The sequence below is a fragment of the Haliaeetus albicilla genome, chromosome 10 (genome assembly GCF_947461875.1).
Source record: "Haliaeetus albicilla chromosome 10, bHalAlb1.1, whole genome shotgun sequence".
Classification (NCBI taxonomy): Eukaryota; Metazoa; Chordata; class Aves; order Accipitriformes; family Accipitridae; genus Haliaeetus; species Haliaeetus albicilla.
Genome location: NC_091492.1, coordinates 15,056,284 through 15,080,170, shown reverse-complemented (window position 1 = coordinate 15,080,170; position 23,887 = coordinate 15,056,284). Strand labels below are relative to the sequence as shown.

Genomic DNA, 23,887 nt, shown 5'->3' with positions numbered 1-23,887 from the left:
TAGTCCATCATAATATGAGAGTTTAATTCTTGTGTTGATTTTATGTGACTGAAAATAAAGTCCATTTACATGCAGCGGGCATGAGCTGCTTTAACAGCATGTGATTATGTCCATTTTTGCCCATCTTTATTAATCCTACAGTAGATTTCAGAAGTACTGATAGTAAAACTGCTTGAAGAAACCAGGGAGGACAGTGATCAGTGTCTCAAGATTTACAGTTGAAGTCTAGGCACTAAATTTCACTTTATGGGTAGTGATAATTTTCTGTGTACAAAAACAGTTGCTGTAGAAAGTTAGTAAAATCTAATTGAAGCCCCTGTGTTATGAATCATCCTTCACAGAACCTTTCAAGCAATTAACTCTAGTTACTTAGTATATTGTAAGCTAAGTAGTAATTTTAGCTTAGCATTAGGAGAATATGCTTTCTGTTCAATTTTATTTCAGGTTTCACAATTATTTTTTTTAAAGGTATATTGTCATGACTAACAATCCCTAAGCATTGATTAAATGTGTTGCTTTTTATTCTTGTCTGTAGGAACTTATCATGGCATGCTGCATTGGAAACCCAAAGTAAAATGTATATACCACACTCTCATGCATTTATAGATTTAAATAATGACTTCGCTGCTGGTAAGTCATAAAAGTGTTAAATACCTTCCTATAATAATTACCATGAAGTATACAATGTAATGTATTGCAATTTCCTTCTAATATTTTAGTAAATTTCATGGATGGTTGTAAAGAGTTGGTTCTGGAATGTTGTATTCGGTATATATATTGCTACTTCTGATTTAAAAAAAAAATTATTATTTTAATATCTACAATTTGAAAATACTGGGTTTTAAAAAATAACTGCCAAAATGAATAACCTAATAACATTTTCTACTTCTTGATTATAATTTAATCAGAACTGATGCTTGTTCTGAATAATTTTGTGTTCCCCGTTAAAGCACTGTTTCCTGTTCTTTGTGATGCTGTACTCTAGTATTCAGTTTGCAGCTGAATCAGAAGCAGAGCTGCCTTTTCTTCACCTTGAGTCTGAAAATAGTTTTATCGTTCATTCTGAAGAATGTTTTCAAGACTGGACTTATAATTTGTTTCTTAAAGATTGCAATATGACTTCATTCTATTTTGTTGTAGTTAATGCTATCACTGATTGAGAAAATAGCATGTGAGACTTTATTCTTCTATGACTATATGAGCAATCCTATAACCTATTTATAATTCAGTGTTCACAAATGAGTATCGGAGGCAACTTTTCTTATGGTAGATAAACTGTATTCTTCCTTTGTTGGTGGTGGCTTTGTTTTGTTTGGGTTTTTTTTGTAAAATATGCAAATGCAATTTAGCCTTCAATTACCATGATGAATCTATTTATCACTTACATACCTGGCTCATACCTCCAAGCACATTTAAATATTGTGCTAAACTGAATTTCTTCACACACTAAATGAATTCTGGAATGCTTTATCTTCTGCTAGATGTACAATGTACATCAATTCATATATGGTAATTTTTGAAAGAGAGCTTATTTTTTTCCTATTCAGTAGCATGGGAATGAGAGAGGAAAGAGTCCATAAATTTAATTAAGATGCTTATAAATGTTGGGGATTAAGTTAATTGCTTTAGTGCGTAGTCAGACTTTAATATTCAGTTCCGGCACATTGCTGCATGAAGCTGTCAAGGGGTAATTCCAACTGGAAAATTAAATATATGGTTGCTTACCATAATCAGTGTCATGTAATAACCAATTCTAACACACTTAGTTCTATAAATCCTTTGGAATTTTGTGTTAGTGGCATGGGCAGTGTAGATGAGCATTCAAGGTATCATTTTAAGATTAATATATTGAAATCTAAACTCACAGGTAGGTAAAGGTGGGAAGTCTAAGTCACTTAGATCAATCACAGACTGATCAATTTTAGCAAGAGTACACAACTGCTAACAGTGGTATGACTGCTAACAGCCTAAAGAATGTCCACAGAGTTGTAGTTACTGCTAGTGATATATGGAAGTTGCTCTATTAAATAGAACTGAAGGTCAGGATCTTTGTGTGGGGAGTGCCAGGAGCTTTTATAGATTCACAACTGTATTCTTATCTCAAGATGTGAATAGAAGCTTCTGTGAAGCACTCCCCATAGAAAGATCCTCACTTTCATTTGCTTGTAACAGCAAGGATAGTAACACCGCAGGCTGAAATATGTGTTATGTTACAGCAACCCAAGGAAAATTTTAATGAAAATAATTCATTTTGAGAAGAAAACTGGTGGAAATATTACCATAGAATTATTTTCTTTAAAATAATTTTTTGCTTCTAAGATGGGAATGGTAAATTTTTTTTCTGCTGTCCCTATGAAAATTGGACCAACTGTGAAGAACACATATGTTGCTGAAAAATCATACCTTATCGATGATATCTGATATTTCATGACTGATGTGTTATTCCAAGACTGCCTGCTGCCGAAATGAAGTCACCAATTGTTTCATCCTGTCTGCACATTTATGGCAGTTCCCTCACATCAGCTAAAGTAGCTGTTCAGGAACTGGGGCTGGTGGGGAACACAGTTAATTTTCACTTGAGTTATTAAGCTGATCCAACTTGCCATGAAGCTTCAGGATTGCCGGAGCCAATGTAAGCACAGAGGGAAGGTTGACTCCTCTTCTAGTAGCAGCAGTTGTAGCCTGCCTTTAACCAAGCATGAAATTGCACCTTGAGTCTCATTGTGCCTCTTCCAAAAATACCTGTTCGGTGTTCTCACCACATCTCCTTTAATTTGTGTTAGTCTGCACAGAGTTGGACGAGTGACTCATAGAAGTAGTCAGCTGATATAAATTAAAAAAAGAAAAAAAAGCAAAACAAAAAAACCAACCTGTATGTAACTGTCTATATGGTACTGATAGTACTGTGATTCTAAATACACTCTGCCAAACAGGGCCAAAATAAGGTGCTGGTATTACTATAGTATACCCACATCTAGTCTTGTGTCTCGCTCTGTGCAGCCTGGATAGACTTTACAGAAGACTGCTAAATGCTTCTCCTGTTTGTTTAGCTCTGCTCTTTGTTAGCGTAGTAGGAGCGTTGCAGCCTTACTACACCAGCAAAGAGAGGAGTGCAATTCATACTGTGTTATTTCTCAATGGAGTCAGTGGAATTTTTGGTTGGTTCAGGTAGAGCTAGTGAAGAGGAGAGGATTCTTGTGACTCAGTATTCACCTGCACTACCATTTCTGAGTTGGAACAAAACCTCATTAAGAATAAATAGGTCCTGGTACACATTAGAATCATATTAATTAGGAGGGAGGAATTGATGAGGGTGCAGGAAAATAGTCTGCATGCTGAAATCCTGTTGTCCAAAAGACTTAGGAATCGCGACGTTTGATGCTACTGTGGTGCGTTTTGACTGAAAAATTCAGAGTATTTACTCACAGGCAATGTTACTATTCATGGATGTGAATATACAGTTGTACCTAAAGTGGATGCACTGATTTTTTTTATACAAATAAAAAACAAACCTCCAGAATATGTCATCTTTACTTGTTGATTTTGGGGTTTTTTTTAAGACCTTTTTCTAATATTCTGCAATGTTTTGGAGCTCTTTTTATTGTGTAACAGATGCAGCCAATTCCGTGATTTTTTTAGCTGGGCTATTTTTGGCAACTCTATCATTATAAACAGCTTAGGAGATTTAAAGTGTGCTTGACTTTAAAAAAAAAAAAAAAAAAAAAAAACTCCTCTCTGGGCTGAGCATCTTTTTGCTAGTTTATTGCCTAACCCGTTTTCAACCTGCTGATATTAAACCCTCAAAACGGAGCTTTTAATTGGCATGCTTCTCCAGCTCTGGGTAAAATGAAGTTGAATTGTTACAATTTCATTACATAGAACATGTTCATAAGATGTTTTTAATCCCTAACAGTGCTTCATGAAGGGCTAACTGTGTAAGATTTTTATAATCCAAAAATCCAGTAACCAGAAACAAAGATAATACTTTCTTGGTGAGATGTAAGCTACGCTGTTTCAGATAGTAATGCTGCTGCTGTTTTTAAATAAAGCATCCTCACGTAGAGATCTTAGCTGCTTCTAATTTTTAATTCAGTAAGTAATTTTCAGTTAGGAATTAAATATTATATAATCCACACGAAAATTTGCAATATAAAACTTGTACCGAAGGGTCTACATGTGCTTTACGGGTAAAGATAAAGTAAATACAAAACTTTCCATGGTCTTCTGCATGTGTGTTAAGCGTGTGTTGCTCCAGGGAGAAGTATCTAGTTCACAGAATGGCTGAGACTGGAAGGGATGTCTGGAAACGGTCTAGTCAACCTACCTCCCATCAGTGTCACTGTTTGTACATGCGCTGAGATAGACTGAAAGATGAGGAGAAAATGTGGTGACCCTTGTTAGAATAGGGCTACTGGGTGTCTAGTAATACATACTCATATTTGTCATTAGTTCTTTTTAACAGCCAGCTTAAGAAAATAATCTTGAAGCTAGTATTAATAGGCTTGTCTGAACAGATCAACATCAGGTGTATTTTATAGAGCATGACAGTCCAGGTGAGCATTTCCAAAAGCAGGCTTCTCAAGTAAGAGGCCTGTCTTAAAAATGTCATATCCTTAGACTGAAAAATTTATATCACGTGGCTTAAGAAAAGAAGTATTTGTACAGGATTTAACTCTTTTGACTCATAGCGAAGGAGGTAAAAAGCAACTTCTCTTTGCATTAGCCCACTCAATTCAAAGTAGAAGGGAATTCAGTGTTTCTCAGAAATGTGTCTCAGGTGTGTTAGTCAAGAGATGGAGAGGATGCTGTTCAACTGAGTAAACACTATTTGCAATATGGTTATTACACTGAAGATTTTACAACTGAAACACATGAACTGAACCATAGAGAAAAAGTATTATAGCTGGAAACTTGATAAAGACCACCGAGAAATGATGTAGAGATGGGTACCAATACAGGTCATCTATTTAAAGCTAGACAATAGACAAACATGCTTTGTTTATGCCATTGTTGTTGGCATCACAGTCAGCATTTTCAGATAAACTTCAGCTTGGTCCAAAGTATTTAAATTTAGCATGGGTCACTAGGTGAACACTGATTAGACTGTCTTAACATAAGCTCTCCTAGGTGTATCAAGAGTGCTTTATCTAAAGTTGAAATTTTTAGGATAGCAATTATTTTGTTACATGTAAATTTTTTTTTTTTCTAATTAGGTAACTTGATTGTTTCTATTTAAAAGATCCTAAAATGTCAGATGTTCATTTAGGGCTAATGCTGTCTTTCTAAGCCAAAATTGTAGTACTTAATTACTCAGAAAAAAAGGATTATTAATAAACAATAAATATGTGTGCACTTAAAGTTTCAAGTCTTCTACCAAGAAATCAGGCCATGGCCCTGCACATATTTTTAAAATATTCAAATGTATGAGACAAAGTACCTTGGCCTCTGAATCATACTGTAACTTCATACTGTACATCTGTCAATGTATCCTTGAATTCTATGAAAAATAGCTAAGGTATTAAATATTCTGTGGCTTATTTGGTTATGTGATTGCAAAGTTTGAAAATACTGCTTTCACAACCTGTCTTGTGTTGAACACTAGCACATGGTATGTATATTTGCAGATATTTCTGGAACTGTTTCTATAAAATGAAGGAAAAAAAAATTTTATTTTGGGAAAACTAAAGTGGAAAAATCGTTAGTCAAACAGCTTGCTATAAGCTAATTGCTGGTCTCTTTACTGATTTCTGATGGTTAATTTTCTTATGTTTTGCTTTGGGAATCTAGAAATCTGATGTACCAGAACATTTACAATGTGTTTTCTTTTTCCTTCCTACTTCTTAGTTTAAACACATAAATGTAGATAGTTTTCTTATTGAAAACTACTCATTCAAATCACAGGTAATATTTCTGTTGTAATCATTTAAACCTGGATTCTGAAGACATTGTAATGCTTGATGTCAGACTACCTGATTATATTTTTGGTGAGTTTCCTCTTGATGGAAGCTGGTAGCCTCACTGCATATAATGTTATCATCAAAGCTTATTTTATGCAATAGAGCTGCATTTATTCTCTATTAAAATAACCAGACTCATTATGTTTGCAAACAAATTATCTGGCCTTTTAAAACTTAACCTTGAGTGGTATTTTAAAACTGGGGGGTGGGGGGGTTGTATTTGAAGTCAATTTGTTCTCTCTGGTTTTGCTTCCTCCCTTATGGTTTTTTCCCAAAACAAGTATTCAGTAATGCCATGTTACTGTTTCATTCCTTGAACAGATATATTTTTTTAATTTCTTAACTGTTTTAAGCTCTGATAACAGAGCTTACCTGAGAGCTTAGAGCAAATAATGGAGGCATAAAATGTATCATATAAAATACAAAGGATATATTTTGGAGGACCTCAATCTATGTCTGTAAAGTTTTGTTTGTTTTTATTACGTTTTTTTACTACTTACAGATTTGTTATCTCTAATTAAAAATGCTCTGTGTGACATGATCTTGTTACCGCTATTCCTCCGCTTGTTCCTGCACAGTGTTCAATACCACAGGAAGTTCCTGCTCATAAGATGAAACCAGAGTTGCTCAAATTAGCTGGATCTGCTGCTGCTGAGATTGGTCTACTTTTGCCAGTGCCACTTTTCTTACTCATAGTTTACCTCACAAAGAGAATTAAAGAATGAGTAGAGATCTTTAGAGAAGAGAAACAGCTATTTTAACTTAAGTTTTTCCCAATCTTTCTAAAAGAACCCATCACCTGTGCTATCTGCTTAGCAGTTTTAATTTAAAAAATGCTGTTATGAAGTGTCTCAAAAGCTATTCCTTTTGAAATTTTTAATTATGTACTTATGTAATTATATACACTGGTGGATACGAATATGATAGTTTTATGGGAATCAATAACTTAATATAGGTGAGAAGTAAATTGGTTCTGCCTTAAACAGCGTTTTGTTGAGAAAGCATGAATGTGAAAATGGGTTGTGAAAGCACTCTTAACACTGGTGGTCATCTTCGATTGCTTGAATAAACAGATTTTTCTGTCTGAAAACTCATGTTTGAAGTGCTAAAAACCAGAAGAATAGTCCCACCTGCTCCGCCTATTCAGAAGCATAACTATTTGGCATAAATCTAATTTAAAATTTTTCCATTTAAGTGATGCTTTTAAATTAATACATATGGATTTTTTCTATAGTAATTTTAATAATTAAGCCTTTAAACCCCTTTCATTATGTTGTGTGCTGTTGTTTATTGTCTGCTTTACTAAATAGTTCCGGTAAATACATATTAAAATTTGAAAGACCTATTTGAAAAGCAGAATAAATTCACAACCTCTGTTATAAGCGCATTTCTTAAAAATTTGCAAACACAAATTAACTTGTTTGTAATATGAAGTCCTTTTTTGCTTAAATTTTTCAGAGGAGGAAGTTACTGGAAAGAGTGGTTCCTTGACTTACGGCTTCATGTAACTAGCACTAAAAAATCACGAAAAGTTAATTGCAAACTCATTAGCATTGGTACTTGTACTCATACTTATATTGTAATCGCTAAATTGCTATAGCTAAGCAGTAGATGTATTCCATTTACTCTAGTACAGTAGTAATGCTAACTTGACAAACAAATCTGAATACCAAATGATAGAGGGTTTCTCTACCTGAATGAAAAACTTATGAACAGAAGCACAAAACTTGCCAGGTTTGGTTTTCCATTTCCATGTAGTAAAGAAATAAAACTGACTATATCTAACTTTTTTGTATAAAATTAGGTTATACATAAATACTAAATGATAATTAGGTTATACATATATACTGAAGTTGTATAACTACAATTAAAAATTGTAAATAACTTTTAATTTTGTTTTTAAATACTTTTTTTTTCCTACTGGTTGGTCAGTCTGTAATGTAAATAGAGGAAAATGTGTAATGTAAATAGAGGAAAGTTACCTTTACTTTTTCTTAGGCTTTATGGCACTTAATGATTTTAATACAGTTGTCACCCATTCTGTCAACATACTGCAAAGCAGAGGTTTTTAGTTCAGCACGTTATTTACATATACCAATACATATAAGCAGGCATGTTCATATCCTCAAGTAACTTCTAGTTAAAGAATATGCACAGACACACCTGTTCTTCCACAAAAACGAAAATTTTTTTAGGCATGTTTAGAGTGTACACGTCTATGTTTTAATTGGGTAATACCTTGTGCGTTTTGATAGTGTTTGGGGGCTTTTTTTTTTTCCTTTATTAACTTAAACTTCTGAAGTAAATGTGAAATTAAGCTGTAACTTAATGTTGCTCATGCCCTGGTGGCTTCTGAAGACAACTGTAGATGCTGAGGGTTTTAATTCTGAAATAAAGCCCTCTGACATTAAACAGAAAGGTCAGATCAGTCATTAGTGAAATGAATGCCCTATCTATAAATAGTACTGTTTTTTATAACACTCAAAAGTGAAGGATAATCAGAAGCAAACTTGGAGCAGATTCTGTATGGTTAGGTTTGCAATTTCCTAGTAGTCCTAATAAGAAAAAGCAATGTTTGGAAGTAGGGTTTATTTAATAAGATTGTCTGCAGTTTTCCAGTTGGGCTGAAGTTTTCTAAGCTGTCTGCCTACCCCCACACTGAACTTTTTCTAACCTTCAGTTGTACTTGCTTAGCCACTTCAACAGACTGAAGTTGTGGTGGAGCTGGTTTGGTATTTGATAACTTAGGGCAATTTTTTTCTCAGTGACCTAACACTTGCTTTTGAAGCATTCTTCCTGAAAGATAGCAAGGTCTCTTTGCTTTTGCTGTTTTAATGAAAAGATCCATCCAAATTTAGCCAGTTTGAAACAGGTTTTAGTAACATCAACTAGTGTTTTGTTGTTGTTGTTTTCCTTAATTGCTATAAGTGCTTTTCTAAAACAGCCATCAGTAGTGAACATATCACAGATGGGGATTATCGAAGTTTTTCCTTCCATTGTGGCTCTAGACTTTTGGAATTATTTGGATGCTTAACTGAGAGCAGGGGGGGCAAAAGGCAGAGATGATGCAGAGAAAGTGGGAATAGAAGTTGGTAGGTGGGGAAGAAATCTAGGCTGGAGGTGGGGAATTTAGATGGAGATGATGAGCAAACACTGGATGAATTTTTGCAAGAAGAGGATGTTAACACATGAACTCGAAGTTATTAGAGGAGGACTGACCTAATAGTGTGTGGAATAAGAGAAGTATAGTTGTGTAAGACTGGGTTGGGAGAAGTCTAGGATTGTCAGTGTGAAGAATACTGTGGGATAAGGATCAGAGATGGACCTGCTGTTGGGTATAGAGCTGTTTGGTGGGAAACTGCCTATATGATTATTCCTGCATCTGCAGCAAAAATTCTAAGTTCTATGGTATAAGAAGCTAGGGATTACAGGAAGCATAGCATGAACTTGCTTTCATGTTCAAGGTGTTTGAATGCTGTCCTGCATTTTAATCCATCTTTTCTATGGCATTCCTTTGTCATGACTGATAGATAACCTGTTGCAATTACATGTTGGGCTCTCAGGAGGCGATTATCTATCGAGCATCTTTACTTCTAAGTGTCTGGTTTCTGAGCACCCGTGGCAGGAATGCCATGCTTTTGGTACCCAAAATGGGCCACCATAAACATTAGTGGTTATGTAATGCTCCATTAGATATATTACATAAAAATGATAAGAAATGGATCTAGGTCAAGATATGGGTGCACTGTGTTCAAATTACTATTTCAGTGTTTGTAGATGTATCTGGGATGACTTTGGCACTGATATAAGATAGATCTAAAGGCGCTAAACTCAATGCAGTCTAGCTGTACAAGTTTTACGTAGCTTTCTGGGGAGATTTTTTAGTCTTCACTGGGCCACATGTTGATACAATGTCAAAATTAGCTGATCCCATCTAATAAAGATGGATGGAACTGCTTGTGGGTCCTTTGTAATGAGCTTTAGGTTACTGGAGCTTACAATGCAGTACTTAAATATCTTTCCTTTTTCAAGCTGAAACATAAATTCTAATAATCTCACTTTCCTTTTTTTTTTTTAAGAATGAATGCTGAATTCAGTGCTTTTCAGTATTTGTATTTACTGTTGATAAAACGTTGTAGAGCCTGGATAGCAGCATTTTATTACTAAGCCAATTAACTCAAAGAATAGCCAACTTTGCTCACCAACTCACTTTTTAGGGAAAGTAAAGTTGTGAGTAAAATGCTAATACAGTGTGGTTTTGTGTCGCAGCATGAGTCACGTGTCTTCTGTATTAAGTGTTTGGTATATATTTAGGTTGTTTTTCAGTCTTGTGGATCTAAAATGCTGGGTAACCTCCTTGATTCTTTATGTTATTCCCAGGCTATTGAACTTTATGAATTTTCCTATTGCTTATGTTGTTTTTATGTTGATCACTGCCTGTTAAATAAAAAATAGGAAAGCATATTTAAATGTGAACATGCTTCACTTCGCATTTGTTTACAAGAAACACTTCCTCTCAGTATTGTTTATCTTTACTACATCATATCACAAATTAAAAATGTAAGAAATGCCCTGCTGGCTTAGTCTAGTTGTCCATCCAGTTAACGCAATATTTTTTCTCTGGCAGTGGCAATAGGAAAGTGGCCAGGCTGATTTTTCTTCCTCCCATTGCCTATTTCCATTATATGTCTCCAGAATCTACAATTGGCATTGGGTTGTTAAAGGTACATCCTTGCCTATTCTTTTTAGTATCCCTTTATGTACCTATTGTCTAGTGAAGGTACCCAGAGTATCACCTTTGTATTCTGTAAATAATTAAGATTGTTGAGCTCCAGAGTATTTGATTTTTTTTTTTTTTTTAACCTCAGGTTGTAAATACCTTGTATTGTGCTGTTGTTAGGTTCATCAGCATTAGAACAGAGCATTATGATACAGCCCTCAATACTTTATCCGTGCTTTTAAAACTTAGAGATCTGTGTGCAAATGACTTTTGTTTTCTACAGCTGAAACTGCAACCAGAACTGCCTTCCAAAGGCAATGTGGCAGCATATCTTTAGACAAATGACTTTCCCAGAGCATATGTAATATGATAGGCATTCCTTGTAGGAAACATGGGTTGAGTTTTCTTGATGTAGGCAGAAGCAAAACAAAAATGTTGCAGTTTTCAAGATGATTAGCATATTAAAATACAAAAGGTGTAGAAATGAACTATGTCTTCATTGTTATGTAATCCAAGTACTGAACATACAGATCTTAATGCATTTGTTGGCTCCATCTCTTCTCCTGCAGCCTTTATATATTAAAGAATTTAGTAATAGTAGACAGGGAAAGCTATAGCCGTAGTGGTGAGAGATGTCTGCAATGGACACCATTCCTTTGGGAAAGAGATGCTTGCAAGGAGTTTTTGCTATGGCTATATAGAAAGAGTTGTTTATAAATTGCACAATCTTAATTGTTTCCTCTCTCATGCTTTTGGCTGTTAGGGATGAAAAGTTACATAGTAAAGGCAGACAGAATCATGGAATAGGTTAGGTTGGAAGTAACTTTGGAAATCATCTGATTTAAAACACTGTACCAAGCAAGGCTTGGTTTTTCTTACAGGTTTCTTTCCTACAAACTTGGAGAAAACATTTGTAATTCTGAACTATACAAATTTGTAAACAGTTCTTTGGAGTCTCTAAATTACATTTGCATTTTTACACTGCTGGTGCAAAGAAATGTTTTTGTTTTGCTTGCTTTGAAATCTGATGTTCTTGATCAAAATGGAAAATTACTTGTAAATATTAAGCATCTGATTTGATTTCAGTGCAGGAGGATTTAATCACAGAAACATGCATGAGCATTTGAGGCACATAGCTTCTAAGAAGGCTTAAGGATAAAAAGGAGGACAATTGGCAATAACATACCAGCTGAATTGGTTCAGCGGGCTCTAGAACTAGAGGTGGTGTTGCTGTACCTGTATTAAGTCGTCCTATGAGAAATCACAGCTTGTTGCTTTAACTTAGGAGCAGCGTGGCACTAGCTCCTCTATACTATTCCGGGAACATTACCTGCTATCTTTGCCTGCCTTTGCATTTTACCAGTGGGGTGTAATATTACAGCAGCCTTGGAGCTCCTTTGGTGTGTTGGTTCCATTTGATGTATATGTTATATGCTTCAAGGTAGGAAAAAAGAGAGACAGAGGAGTACATGAAGAGGAACAAAAGGCAAAAGTAATTTACTAACTTTCAAGTGTAGCTGTTTGGGGTGGGAGGGAGTTCAGTGCAAAACAGGCATGTTGCTGAATTTAATCATCTTTAAGGTACCATAGAGGGCCATATTCAGCACTGATCTCTCACAAACCAAAGAAATGTGTGGTAGATTGCCTCCTCTGAAAATACAGCTCTATTTTACTGCTCTCAAAATATGGAACAAGTGTTCACATTAGAATACCTGGTTTGTACAGTGTCTGAACAAAGACTTTAAATCTGTAAGCACCTCCACATTTTTAACATAGTAAACATTTTAGATGTTTTAAATTACCATCTTTCTATTAGCTTTTTGTAGTTTGACTTTCATTTAGTATCCTGATTTATTCCTCCTACACTGCAGATAGCTAAATGTATTCTTTGATTTTAATAAGTTTTCTGACATCCCAGCCACCATGGTTCCCTCATCCCTTTTTTCTCCTCATGGAGTTTTAATGTTTATTTTAAAGCTACTTTTGATTCTGGTCCTAACATGTGGGATTTTATATGCCTGTTGTTCCTTCCCTTTCTATATTATTTCAATTCCATGTGCAGTCATATTTCTGGGTATTTCTATACACTTATTATGAAATCAGATTAAATGAGGAGGGAAAAACAACTAAGATAATATGCATCAGACTAAGAATGGAAACAAATTGATTTTTTTCAATGCACCAGAAAAATCTGTTGCAAATGTCTCTCTCTGTTAAATGCTTTTACAAAATAGGTGAATATGTGTAATATACAGTAACCATACATACTCTGTTACAAGTAATTCACTAATACTTGTGTGAGTTCATAAGGCTATGTCGCAAAATTAGGGTTAATATACTTTGCAGTTTACTTTGCAGTCGTTGTTGCCCAGTCATGTTGAGTGCCTGACTTTCTCTGGCCTGGTGTAACTCTCTCTGGGATGAACAATATGGAATGTCTTTTGAGTCAAACATGGCCATGATGCTCTCAGAGGAGATGTAACTGATAAATTTATTCTGTAAAGCTCAAATGAAAACAAGATATATTGCTACTTACAGATAGTTCAATTCATAGTAGTGTTTATATGACTTCCCATTAAGATGTTAAGGACATTCATTTCTCTTTATTCAAAAAGCTCTATTTTAAAGATACTATAGGTGGTACTGTATTATTTTTTTTTTTAAACTGAGAAGCTGTAATAGTATGCTGCGTTAGTATAGGTTTTAAAATTATGAATAATTGTTAAATGAAAAACCATCACATGTTAAATCAGCCAAGAAATAGTGCTGTTTTATTTTTGCCGATTTTAATGATCTTTGTTTTAACCTTAAATAAATGATTTGGAGCTCAGCACTTTGTAATACCCCCAGCATAACTCATATCTGCCTTCTGTATTTGTTTTTTCCACCCTAGGAGCATAACTGTGTTGCATAAAAATTTGATGCATTTATTTAACCTGGTAATAACCAACTGTTCAGAGCTGAATTTCTAGCATAATAATACTGGGTGAATCATGTCTTGGGTTGGCAGCTATGCCATTTTGTCTAATCCTGGGATAGTCACAAAACATATATAAACATAGCATTACCAGTGGGAATGCTGAGTTAATGCTTCCCAAGATCTCTCCTTGCATAGAGGACTGGGCAGAGAGAGGATTGACTTAGCAGTTAAAGGTGAGAGGTCAGCTCTGCAGCGTGTGAAATTGAGTCAGCGATGTGGCGGGAAAACAGTTACAGTGCCAATAAAATGTCTGCTGAAGGCTAGGCAACCTGTTACATTTCCTAATCAAACGCTAGTCATTTGCTGTGTATTTAAATATAACACTTAAAGAGCCTATTGTGGCATAATCTGTAGGTGACATAGTTCATATGCAAATTGCAGTACAAATTACAGCATGGATATACTACAACCCTACTTGAAATACTTATTTGAACCTCAAAAACTCTTTTTCAAAGATTTAGTGGCATTTTGGCCTGTAGGAAAGTGAGTTAAGGCTTCTGTTGTTCCATGTTTCTCTTTACACGCACACACACACCCACATACACCCCGCCCTGTGAATGTATTAGGTTTTTTAAAATATTTTTCTGGTTTATATCTGACAGTAATCAACAATACTGCACAAACTTCCTTCTACATGCCAAGTTAAAATTTGAAAGTTTATATATGTTTTCTAAGTTACATCTATGATATCTTCAGATTGTTTCCATTACTTCTGTCTCTTGCCTTCAAGAAATACTTAAGTACCAATATAATTCATTCCAATGAAACACACTATCATGCTTTTCATGTGTATACTCTAAAGGAAATTGCCATTTTAGGTATTTGAGGGAATAAAATTAAATGGTACAACTTTCTGGGGTGGGGGGGCGGAGTGGGGCACATGGGGTGTGGAGAGAAATCTGTAAGCAAAATCTTCGTTGTTGGTTTTGTTTTTTTTTTTGTTTGGGGGTTTTGTTTGATGTGGAGGTTTATGGTTTGGGTTTGTGGTGGGGGGTTTTTTTTTATTCCTCTGGAAGTCAATACCCCTTATTGTGTCATTGAAAACTTCCTGTACAGCAGTCCACCTGCTTATTCGCTAAACCACCTCAAGGTTAAGCATGAATATTCTCTTTTTTTTTTTAATCACTTTTTCTGCCTACAAAGTAACCATTCTGTTCTAACTCAAATAGTGATATTTTAAATGGCGGGGGGGGGGGGGAGGACAATGAAAAAGAAAACAAGTGCATAAATCTAAAAGAGTAGTTTTCCTAAAATCTGGACTTAGTAATTTTTAAATTTTTTTCCTTAAACTCCCCCCCTCCTTTTTTTTTTTTTTTTTTTTTTTTTGTTGTAAAAACTCCTTTATAAAGGTTTTTTTTCCCCATTTTCCTAACTTGGGTGCTTTCCTAAATGGCAATGAATAAGCTACTCTTTAAGTAGGTGTTGTCAGATAAATCCTCTGAGGCACTCTTTTGCACTGTTTTAATTTTTAAGAGAATTTTAGTGTAAAGGAAGCGTGAAATATTTCTCCATCTCCTTTTCTCCTCCTGTCAACAGTGTTTCTGTTGCTTAATTCAACATATCCAAAATAAAAGGATGGTTGGTAGGTTTTTATTTTTAATTTTTACTTTAAATTTGATGTTAATTTTGACAAAAATATAACTATGTGTACCTTTTTGTAGCTTTGAGGTCTGTCTCTGTCTTTACTATTAAGAAATGTTCTTCAGTGTACATATATAACATCCAGCACTTACTAGATCATGTGAGACTAACTTAATTTATGTATAAACTGTACAAATGCAGAAGTTGAGTGCTGAAGGTATATTTATTTATATAGAAGAGTATGAGGGATGAAAATAGTTTTTTGGGTTTTTGTTTTTTAATCTTTCTTGCTTAATATATAGACATCTCAACATCACTGGAATATAATATATTTATAACTTATAAAATATAGGTAATATATTTTTAAATACATTATATCTTTATTGAGTGATCAAATATTTGTGTGCATAGTCTAATGTTAAATATTTTATTTCTCTTATGTTTCTCCTTGCAGATTTGTTCCTTACTACCTTACCAAATTCACAAAACATTATTTTTGAGACATGGGTAAATAAGGTAAGAGAGAAAATCCAAATAACCATTCTGTTAAAACACAGACAAGTTTAAAAAAAAAAAAAAAAAAAAGGTCATCTGATATTCCTTGTTTCAGGAATGAGTGGAACCAAGGTTGAGGCACTAACTGCGTTATTGCATTTAAACTGCAGAATATCACTGGAGATCTTTTATTCCGCATAAGTTCCTCTGCAGATTTCTTAACATGACTACTAAGTAAATCAATCAAACTGCCTTCATACACCTTAGCAGGACTCCTGGTGTGTCATCAGCTGTTCTAGGGACTTACTGACACTTAGCATGGTGATTCATGAAGAAAAAGCTGATCAGATTTCTTACTCTTGCTGTCTCAAAGATTTGTTTTCTTTAAGTAAGCTTTCTTAGAACTATGACTTCAGATCTTGGGTAAGATTTAGTGGGCCAGAGGTTCAAATTCTCACTTCTAGCCTTTACAATATGTATGCAACTTACAGTTGAGAAAATTCCAAGTCCTATGTTAACCAAATATCACAAATGCAATTCAAGGTTAGGGAGAAATAGGTCAATGGATTATTGTTATACATTTTTTTACTGAGATTCTGCTTTTGTGTTGCCTAACCTGGCCAGCATCAGTGAAGAACCTCCTTATTAATTAATTAATGAAATTAGTTCATTTGAAACTAAATGTATCCTTTATCTAATCTGTTATTCAAAAGGACTATAGTTAGGAATCTTAGCATGTGTATGTTAAAAGTTTACTTTTTTGTTATAATAGGAAGTGCTTGGTGTGTCTCTTATAAGCTGAGAAACACTTTTTGAGGCTTTATTTACCTGAAAATTTATCCATCATATCACAGTGAGTCACTGTAGAAGTGACTGTCTTGCCTCCAACAACATGTCCATCTTCAACCAGCTGCTGAACTGAAAAAGTGGAGGAAAAAAAAAAAAAGAAGAAGAAAAGTAATAGCTGCCAGATAGTCTCTGAATACTAATTTTTAGGCAAAAGTAATGAAAGCTGTACTGGACACTTTTTTTTTTTTTTTTTTTTTTAAAGCAGCAGGTAATGAATACTATATTTCTAGCATTTATATAGACTTAAAAATGACCAGGTTTTGACTTCGATTAATTTAATTCTTGAGGGATTGAGTTACTGACTACAGAAGGCATTTGACCTGTCTGCTGTAGGTGATTTTTTTTATTATTTTCTTACAAATTTTGAATTTTCCAAACTCATATATTCTAAATATTATCCTACATTATATATTTTCTATGCATAGATTTGCTTATCTTTAGAAAGAAGGAATTCTATTATTTGGAATCAATAAACCCAGTAAAATGTCATACATATATGTACATGTATATCAATCTTAAAATAACTTGATTGATCCATTAAAAGCTGTTAAATTGCTCTACAAACCTAGGCAAAGTAATTCTTCATTGATGCACCATAAAATGCTTTTAAAATATTTGTCTATATGACACATGCTTTTCTGGCCAGCTGAGCCCAGGGCCTAGTCTTTTCTGCATGGAGATGATTTGCATTAATTTTTTTTTTTCTCTCACCTGAGCTATTATAAATTATATGTCGAGGTGAAGATACACAGTCAAACATCCATTTACTAACTGTTTCCAGAGCTGCATTTTCAACAGCATTGAAGTCCACAAACTGAGTACCACATGAGTGAGCAATATGGATAACTATACATAATCCACAAAACAGTATCATTTGTCTCAGTGGCTTTACGTGTACTTGTGTGCATAGCACTTTATATGAGCTGATTGCAACAACTAGAAAAGTGGGCCTTAGGTCATCTTACATGACTACGAAAATGTTTTAAATGGTTTTGTTCCAACTGTGATCTGGTTCTATGATAAACAAGGATCCAGCACTCTTTTTTTTGTCTTTCTGATGAAATACTGGAATATTGTTTTCTGCAGGCCTAGGTTTTAATAATAGACGATTAAAACAAGACCTAAACCACACCTAATGTAAAATCAAGTTATTTCCTAATTAGAAGGAAAATCAGAAGCTATTTTTGACAGATGTGCAAGTGTGTTTTTATATATTGCATATATCTCTAAAATCACGTCACTGCATAAATGCACACTAGTATTCATAATCACTTAATTATTATTTAGATTATGTTGCTGAAGTAACCCAATCTATTCCACATAACAGAGCAAAATATATGGACAATTGTATCTGAACATTACTATTACTGGATTTCCATAAGATTCCATGAAGGATTAAAAGTGCAAAAACTCAGTCCCGATTTTCAGAGAGTGCATTTTTTTCTATAGCTGAGACGTCTCTCTATTATCTACTTTAGTGGGGTTTTTATCAATGCATATTTTCTTTGGTTCAAAAATCAAATTTTATCACTTAGCCTGCAGTTCAGTTTTTTATCATCTTTGTCCTGTTTGATAGGATGGGAACTTCTCTAAACTTGAAAAAACTATGGAAAAGCCTAGTGGTGTGAAAGTTGTTGGACAGTCTGTGTTTGCAGATTTTGGTGAGTTTTATTCTTCTAAACTATCCTGAGTGTTTCTTTCTCTTTCAGATTTTGGTTAGCTACTCTAAATCAAAGAACAAATAAAGATGTTTAGCTCTAGAAGTGTTCTTTTACTTTTTTTTTCCCCTTTAAGGTATTATACCTATTTGACTGTTAATCTTGAAATATCTGGGAATGATTATTAATAAATGCAACTAAATTCAACTTTGGCTATCCCAGTACATTCTACATCACATGTATCTACTGTTGAATGCCTTGCTTAATGACTGTTGCTTTGAGGCGTGCTACAACGCCAGACTTACTTTTGAGACATGTATTTTGTTTGTTGTGATTTGGGTTTTTTTTCCCCTAATCTTGTTCAGAAGATATTATTTGAGTAAATGTTCATAAATTCTTCACCTGTGCAAACTAATAAAGCCAAAATGTAAATTAATTAAAATGACTTGAACAAAGATTGATGAAGAATGGTAAAATCTTAATGGTTGTAATTGAAAATTCTGGAAGGCTTTTGGACAGAAGAAAAACTTAATTTATATGTACATCTATTTTTGCAAGGGTTAGTGAAAGCCTGTATTTTTTTCTATTAGAATGTACTTTTTCAGTTAATTGTGGCTTATCAATGTGTGTGTCATGTTACGGAGAACAGGAAATGTTGGGTTTTGTAGTTCAAAAAGTAATTTTTTTTCTGTGCACTAAAATAAGAATTTTGCAAGCCAAGGGAAAGTGCTACAGACCTGATTGTGCTGACACCATTTAATGTAAATAACTTCTTAAAGAACTAATTTACTATGTTTATACGACATGCTCATTAATTGTGAGACTGAGCCTGTCTTTTAAAATGTTGTCAAATGGTAGCCTTGTTGCATCCTTTTGGTTTAAAATCAGTTTAAAGAAAATGAAAATTTTTTAAATTAGAAGTCAGACTCTGTTAGACCCGGAGTCCAATTCTCTTGCTCTATGCTGCCACTTAGAAGTATTCTTAAGAGTACTAGCAAAGCTGTTTACTGACCTGTAACAAGACACCTCTGCTGGATAGTTAATTATCCACAGATCCTTATCTAGCAACTATGGGTGGGTTTACAGATCTATAGTAAATGAAGAAGCTGAACAATGCTCTAGGTTCTTCTGTGATATGTTTAACACATTTCCTAAAATGTTTGTAAAAGTTTTTGTAAAAATCTTTTACTGTTCATCTATAAATAGAAACACTTGTGTATATAATATCCGAAGGCAAGAACAGAATACTACGGGTTTTGGAGTTAAAAATTTTAAATATGTTGGGTTTTTTGTAACTATTTTCCAAGCTGATGTTCTGAATAATGTGTCTTAATAGGTAATAAGTAGAATTCTAGGGTTTGTTGATTTTGGTTTGTTGTTTTTTTTTTTTAAAGATGGCAATGTGGAAATCAATCTTTATGTAGGATAATTTTATCTCTATGTTAGGTAGCTAATGAGCCCAAATGATATATCATAATTCTAGAAATTTATCATAATTAATGGAATTTTAATAAACCCTGGGATATCTTTGCAAAGAGAAGTGAAACTGTTCAAACGCTAAAGGTAAAATTCTGAAAATGTAAGTAAATTGAATGCACACTGATATAGCAATGCAGTATACTGTATGGTTTTGGTACAGCCAAGGTTATGAAAGACAATGGCCAGTATAGTTACCTTAGCCATGGGGGACTCCTGTTTTGGAGTTCGACCACCAGTTTTTTAATACCCTGCTCTGCTAATTATCATCAAATTCATAGGCAAAGCACTAGTGTAAGGCAATAGTGGAGCAATCTTTCTAGTAAGGATGAATATAATGAGAGAACATGCATGCAGGGACTTAAGAAATGCAAGCAAATAAATGTAGAGGGACAGCATATATGGCAAAGTGGATAGAGAGGCAAGGAATCATGAGTACCATCTATGGGAGGAGATGCTGGCTTTTCAGAAGGTGACTTTTTGGAACTGGTTATTCTGAAAGATCTCAGCCATTTAATCTCTAAGAGAGAACACCCAGCACAGATCTTGCAGTATGAGGGTCTTGCTTCCTCTTCCTGAACGGCTACATACACACTATCATCTTTATCTTCATTCTAGATCACGCAAGTTCATCCAAGTGGAGGATGGGAAATGGTTTAATGGTCTTTCTGCCCATTAATTTTCCTAGACCGAGTGAAAAGATTGCTATAAATGTATGTGTGTGTTTTGACAGAAGAACAAAGTTTATTCTAACAACTATGGAAATACTTACAACTATGATTTCAAATTTGCTATTTGAGTACTATTAGAACTTTGATTAGTCTTTCTTCTGTTGTAACAGTGGGTAGGAAATAGAGCAGTGCATCAATTCTTTTTCTCTTTTTTTTTTTACTTTCCCAATATTAATTTAAAATAATCAAGATGACAAATAGTTATTTTCTCATTGAACAAAGTTTTAGAGAATATTGAAGCAAATATGGTACTAAAACAATGTGTATAAGTAGTGAAGGGGTATAATTCTAAATTCCATGTTCTTTATTAAATGCAGGCTGAAGGAAGTTGAATAATACCCTACCACCACCAAAAAAATCCTGCCTACAGCAAAATAGCTCTGTGTAAGAGTGGCTATACAGTAATTGGTCAGAGGAAAAAAACTTTTAATGCAAAGGAGGATCTTGGTTGAGTTCTGCTCATGTTCATTTTCATTCCAGTCAACAATAGAGAGGCAAAGTCTCACATTGCTAGAATAACACTGTATCAGAGTGACTGCATTTACCCACTATGCTTTGTCTGCATATGTTTAGGTACTTCAAAAGGTAGTCATTTGTCATACAGATTCTGCTTGTAGTGAGCTGAAGTTAAAGAAAATGCTTTACTAGAAATGGTTTGTCAGACTTGAATGTCTCCTTTTTTCAGTTTTCCGTTTCAAAAAAGATGAAATAATGAGTGTCATAAGTCGAAGTTAAGGTATGATGGTTTGCAGTTTCAAATAGTAATTTGGCTATCTCTAATGGGGCCTGAAAAAGGCTTCATTGCACAACAAATCAAAATAGCACAATGAAAATGTAAAATGAGATGCATTAGAAGATTGTGCTGCCTTCTCCTAAGTAGCCTTTGCCAAACTGTGTGTGATACACTAAGCAGAACATACCATATCACACTCGCTCTGCTCTGTGCATGCTGTAAGCATCTTCACTGTTGGTACTGGGGTACAGCTGTTGTGACTAGAAACATTCAATATAGTCACAAGCCTGTTACATTCTTACTTCTGTGTTGCCTCCCTCTATTTTCTTCCCCTTTCTTGACATTTTCTGTATGTCAATAGCTGATGTGCCAGCCTTGCCATTCACTAAAGATTTCAAAGGATTCTGTATTTCTCTGTGCTTTCACTTTCTGCCGCTTCTCATGTACTTAACTTTGTGCAGATTGGACTGTGGAACGATGCCAGGTCCAGACATGAGCTTGGGAGTATGTCAGTTGTGCTGCCACCTTCTCGTTTACACCCACCGTTCTATTTGTACACTGTTGCACTTCTGCAGTCCGAGATTCTGATTTATTGATCACACCTGTCTTTGCAAAACATGTTGTTTCAAAAGGTGACTTTGTCTAACATTATTTCCTGCTTCCAAAAGTTTTATTTGAAGTACTGTTTCCAGCCATAAGTATTTACCTGTCATTTGAAAAAAGAGGGGGACCTTTGAAAAAGATCCTGATTGAGAACCTCCAAAAGCAACAAATTTTGGGTAAGGTTTCCACTCTTAAAGTAATCAGGTTGAACAACAGCTATCAAGTAGAAATTATTTAGATAAGTGGAGTTGGAAAAAACAGCAATTAGGTGACTTGGGAGAAATTGTGACAGATGTTAGTCTAATCTTAGCACCAAGTCTTCCTGAAGTACTCAAATAATAAAGATATATTTTTTCATGAAAAAGATATACAAATGTATGTTTGTATACATTTATATATATGTATCTGTAAGGTCTACTACATTTCTGTATATATGTTTGTGTATGTATGTGTATATTTTAATGGAAAAATATGCAAAAGCAGGTGTATATATATCAATATATTTACAGTAATGTAGTAGACCTTAGACTTTATGTCTAAACTGGGACCTCTAAAATAAGTAGCACTTCCCCTCTATTACATGATAGCAGTGATTTGAACATTAACCTGACAAAAGGAGAGGGAACAATTGACAAATTTGTATTGCCCTTTTAAAAACAAATCAGAAATGCTTTGTGACATATTTATTTCAAATGGCATTTCAATTGATTAAGGTGAGCAGAGCTGGCCACTAGAGAATTCTAGACTTATTTGGCTGACACATTGCTCCAGACAAGTAAGAGCTCTTCATTATTACTTTTTCTATTCTTCTCATGTCACTATGGTAATTGCAGTGCAGTGGTTGCTATAGCAAAAATGATTAATTCTCTGTTGTTGTTATCTGTATGCTAGCAGAGGCTTTTTATGAGATCTGCTTGTACTGTCTTTAGAGGATATCATAGATGTTGGCTAGAATCCCAATAAATAATCGCAATTATAAAAAGTTTTAATAGTTGTCACTTAAAATAGTGGAAAATTTTGTATTTGTTGAAGAAATTTAAAGATTTCGGTGGGATGCTCTGAATATGACCAATTTTTTTGAGTAACGAGATGAATGTGAACCATTTTTTGGACATGCAAACCTGGAATTTTCTTGTTACTTTGAAGATTAATGAAATATGTCTTTAAAGTAGTGACCCAGAAGCAAGTAGCATAGAATATTTTGCTGTTTGTACAGTCCATTAATTCATTTTTATAGGAAATCAATGTTATAACTGCTATTCAACTGATTTGTTCAGTTGGATAGTGAAGTTTGAAAAATCATCCTTTGTGATATCTGATTTAAGAACATAAAAGTTTGATTAATCAGTCAGTGATTTTGCTTAGTTTAGGCAAAGCAATTTGTTGTGGCATGGATGTAAAGAGAATAAAAAATAGCTTATCAAAATCAAACTTGATCATACTGTTGATAGTGTCCTCATAAGTAAATACAACACAACTCAGGGTAGCATTTAGCCAACTCCACCTCAGTTCTTTATCTTTTACTTGCCATTTGTTTTCTTAGCTGCTGCTCAGTCTTCATCTGTGTGGTCTTCCCTAATTTCTGAAGTCTGTGTTTACTCCTACTATGCAAACTTGATTACTTTTTGACAAAACATGGATTGGGATTGTTACAATTCTATCCAAGTCTTTTAGGGACCTGAACTCAAATTTTTCTCATATGTAATATCCTGTTATCCAACTAATAATCCCAAGACAATCTTCTCCGTTCTTCTCCCTACCAAGTAATTGAATTGTTTCATGTATGTTAACTACTTATATGACATACGGTAGAAATTATCATTTTTCTTATAGGAAATTATAGCTCATTATTGCCAGTTAATTATGGTCAAGCAGGATAACAGAGTGCCTAACATTTGGGGGATTTTAAAGCCATTCATTGCACTGTGCAAAATGCATTTGGTTGAAAGATTTTTGTTTAAAGTAGACTATGATTATCCTGCAGCTGATGATATCTTAAATGCAATGCTTTTCTGCCTGCAGTTGCATTTCAATTTTGTAGCTTTTAGTTCTGTGTATCAGCTTTGTTTTAGCATCTGAATTTCTTTAGTTTTTTCCTTCTCTT

The 23,887-nt window shown here is 34.3% G+C and overlaps 1 protein-coding gene across 3 annotated transcripts in view; it reads left to right on the top strand.

Moving 5' to 3' along the window:
- The window catches only part of ITFG1 (integrin alpha FG-GAP repeat containing 1), a 99,032-nt gene that overhangs the window by 10,922 nt on the left and 64,223 nt on the right, over nt 1-23,887 (top strand). For all 3 annotated transcript variants that reach the window (XR_011326519.1, XM_069793602.1, XM_069793601.1), the window contains exons 6-8: nt 536-630; nt 15,693-15,754; nt 18,159-18,243. Coding sequence is in view for 2 of the 3 variants with exons in the window: in XM_069793602.1 (XP_069649703.1) it covers nt 536-630; nt 15,693-15,754; nt 18,159-18,243 (242 nt within the window). In the remaining variant the exon portion in view is untranslated. The remainder of the gene's footprint in view (nt 1-535; nt 631-15,692; nt 15,755-18,158; nt 18,244-23,887) is intronic.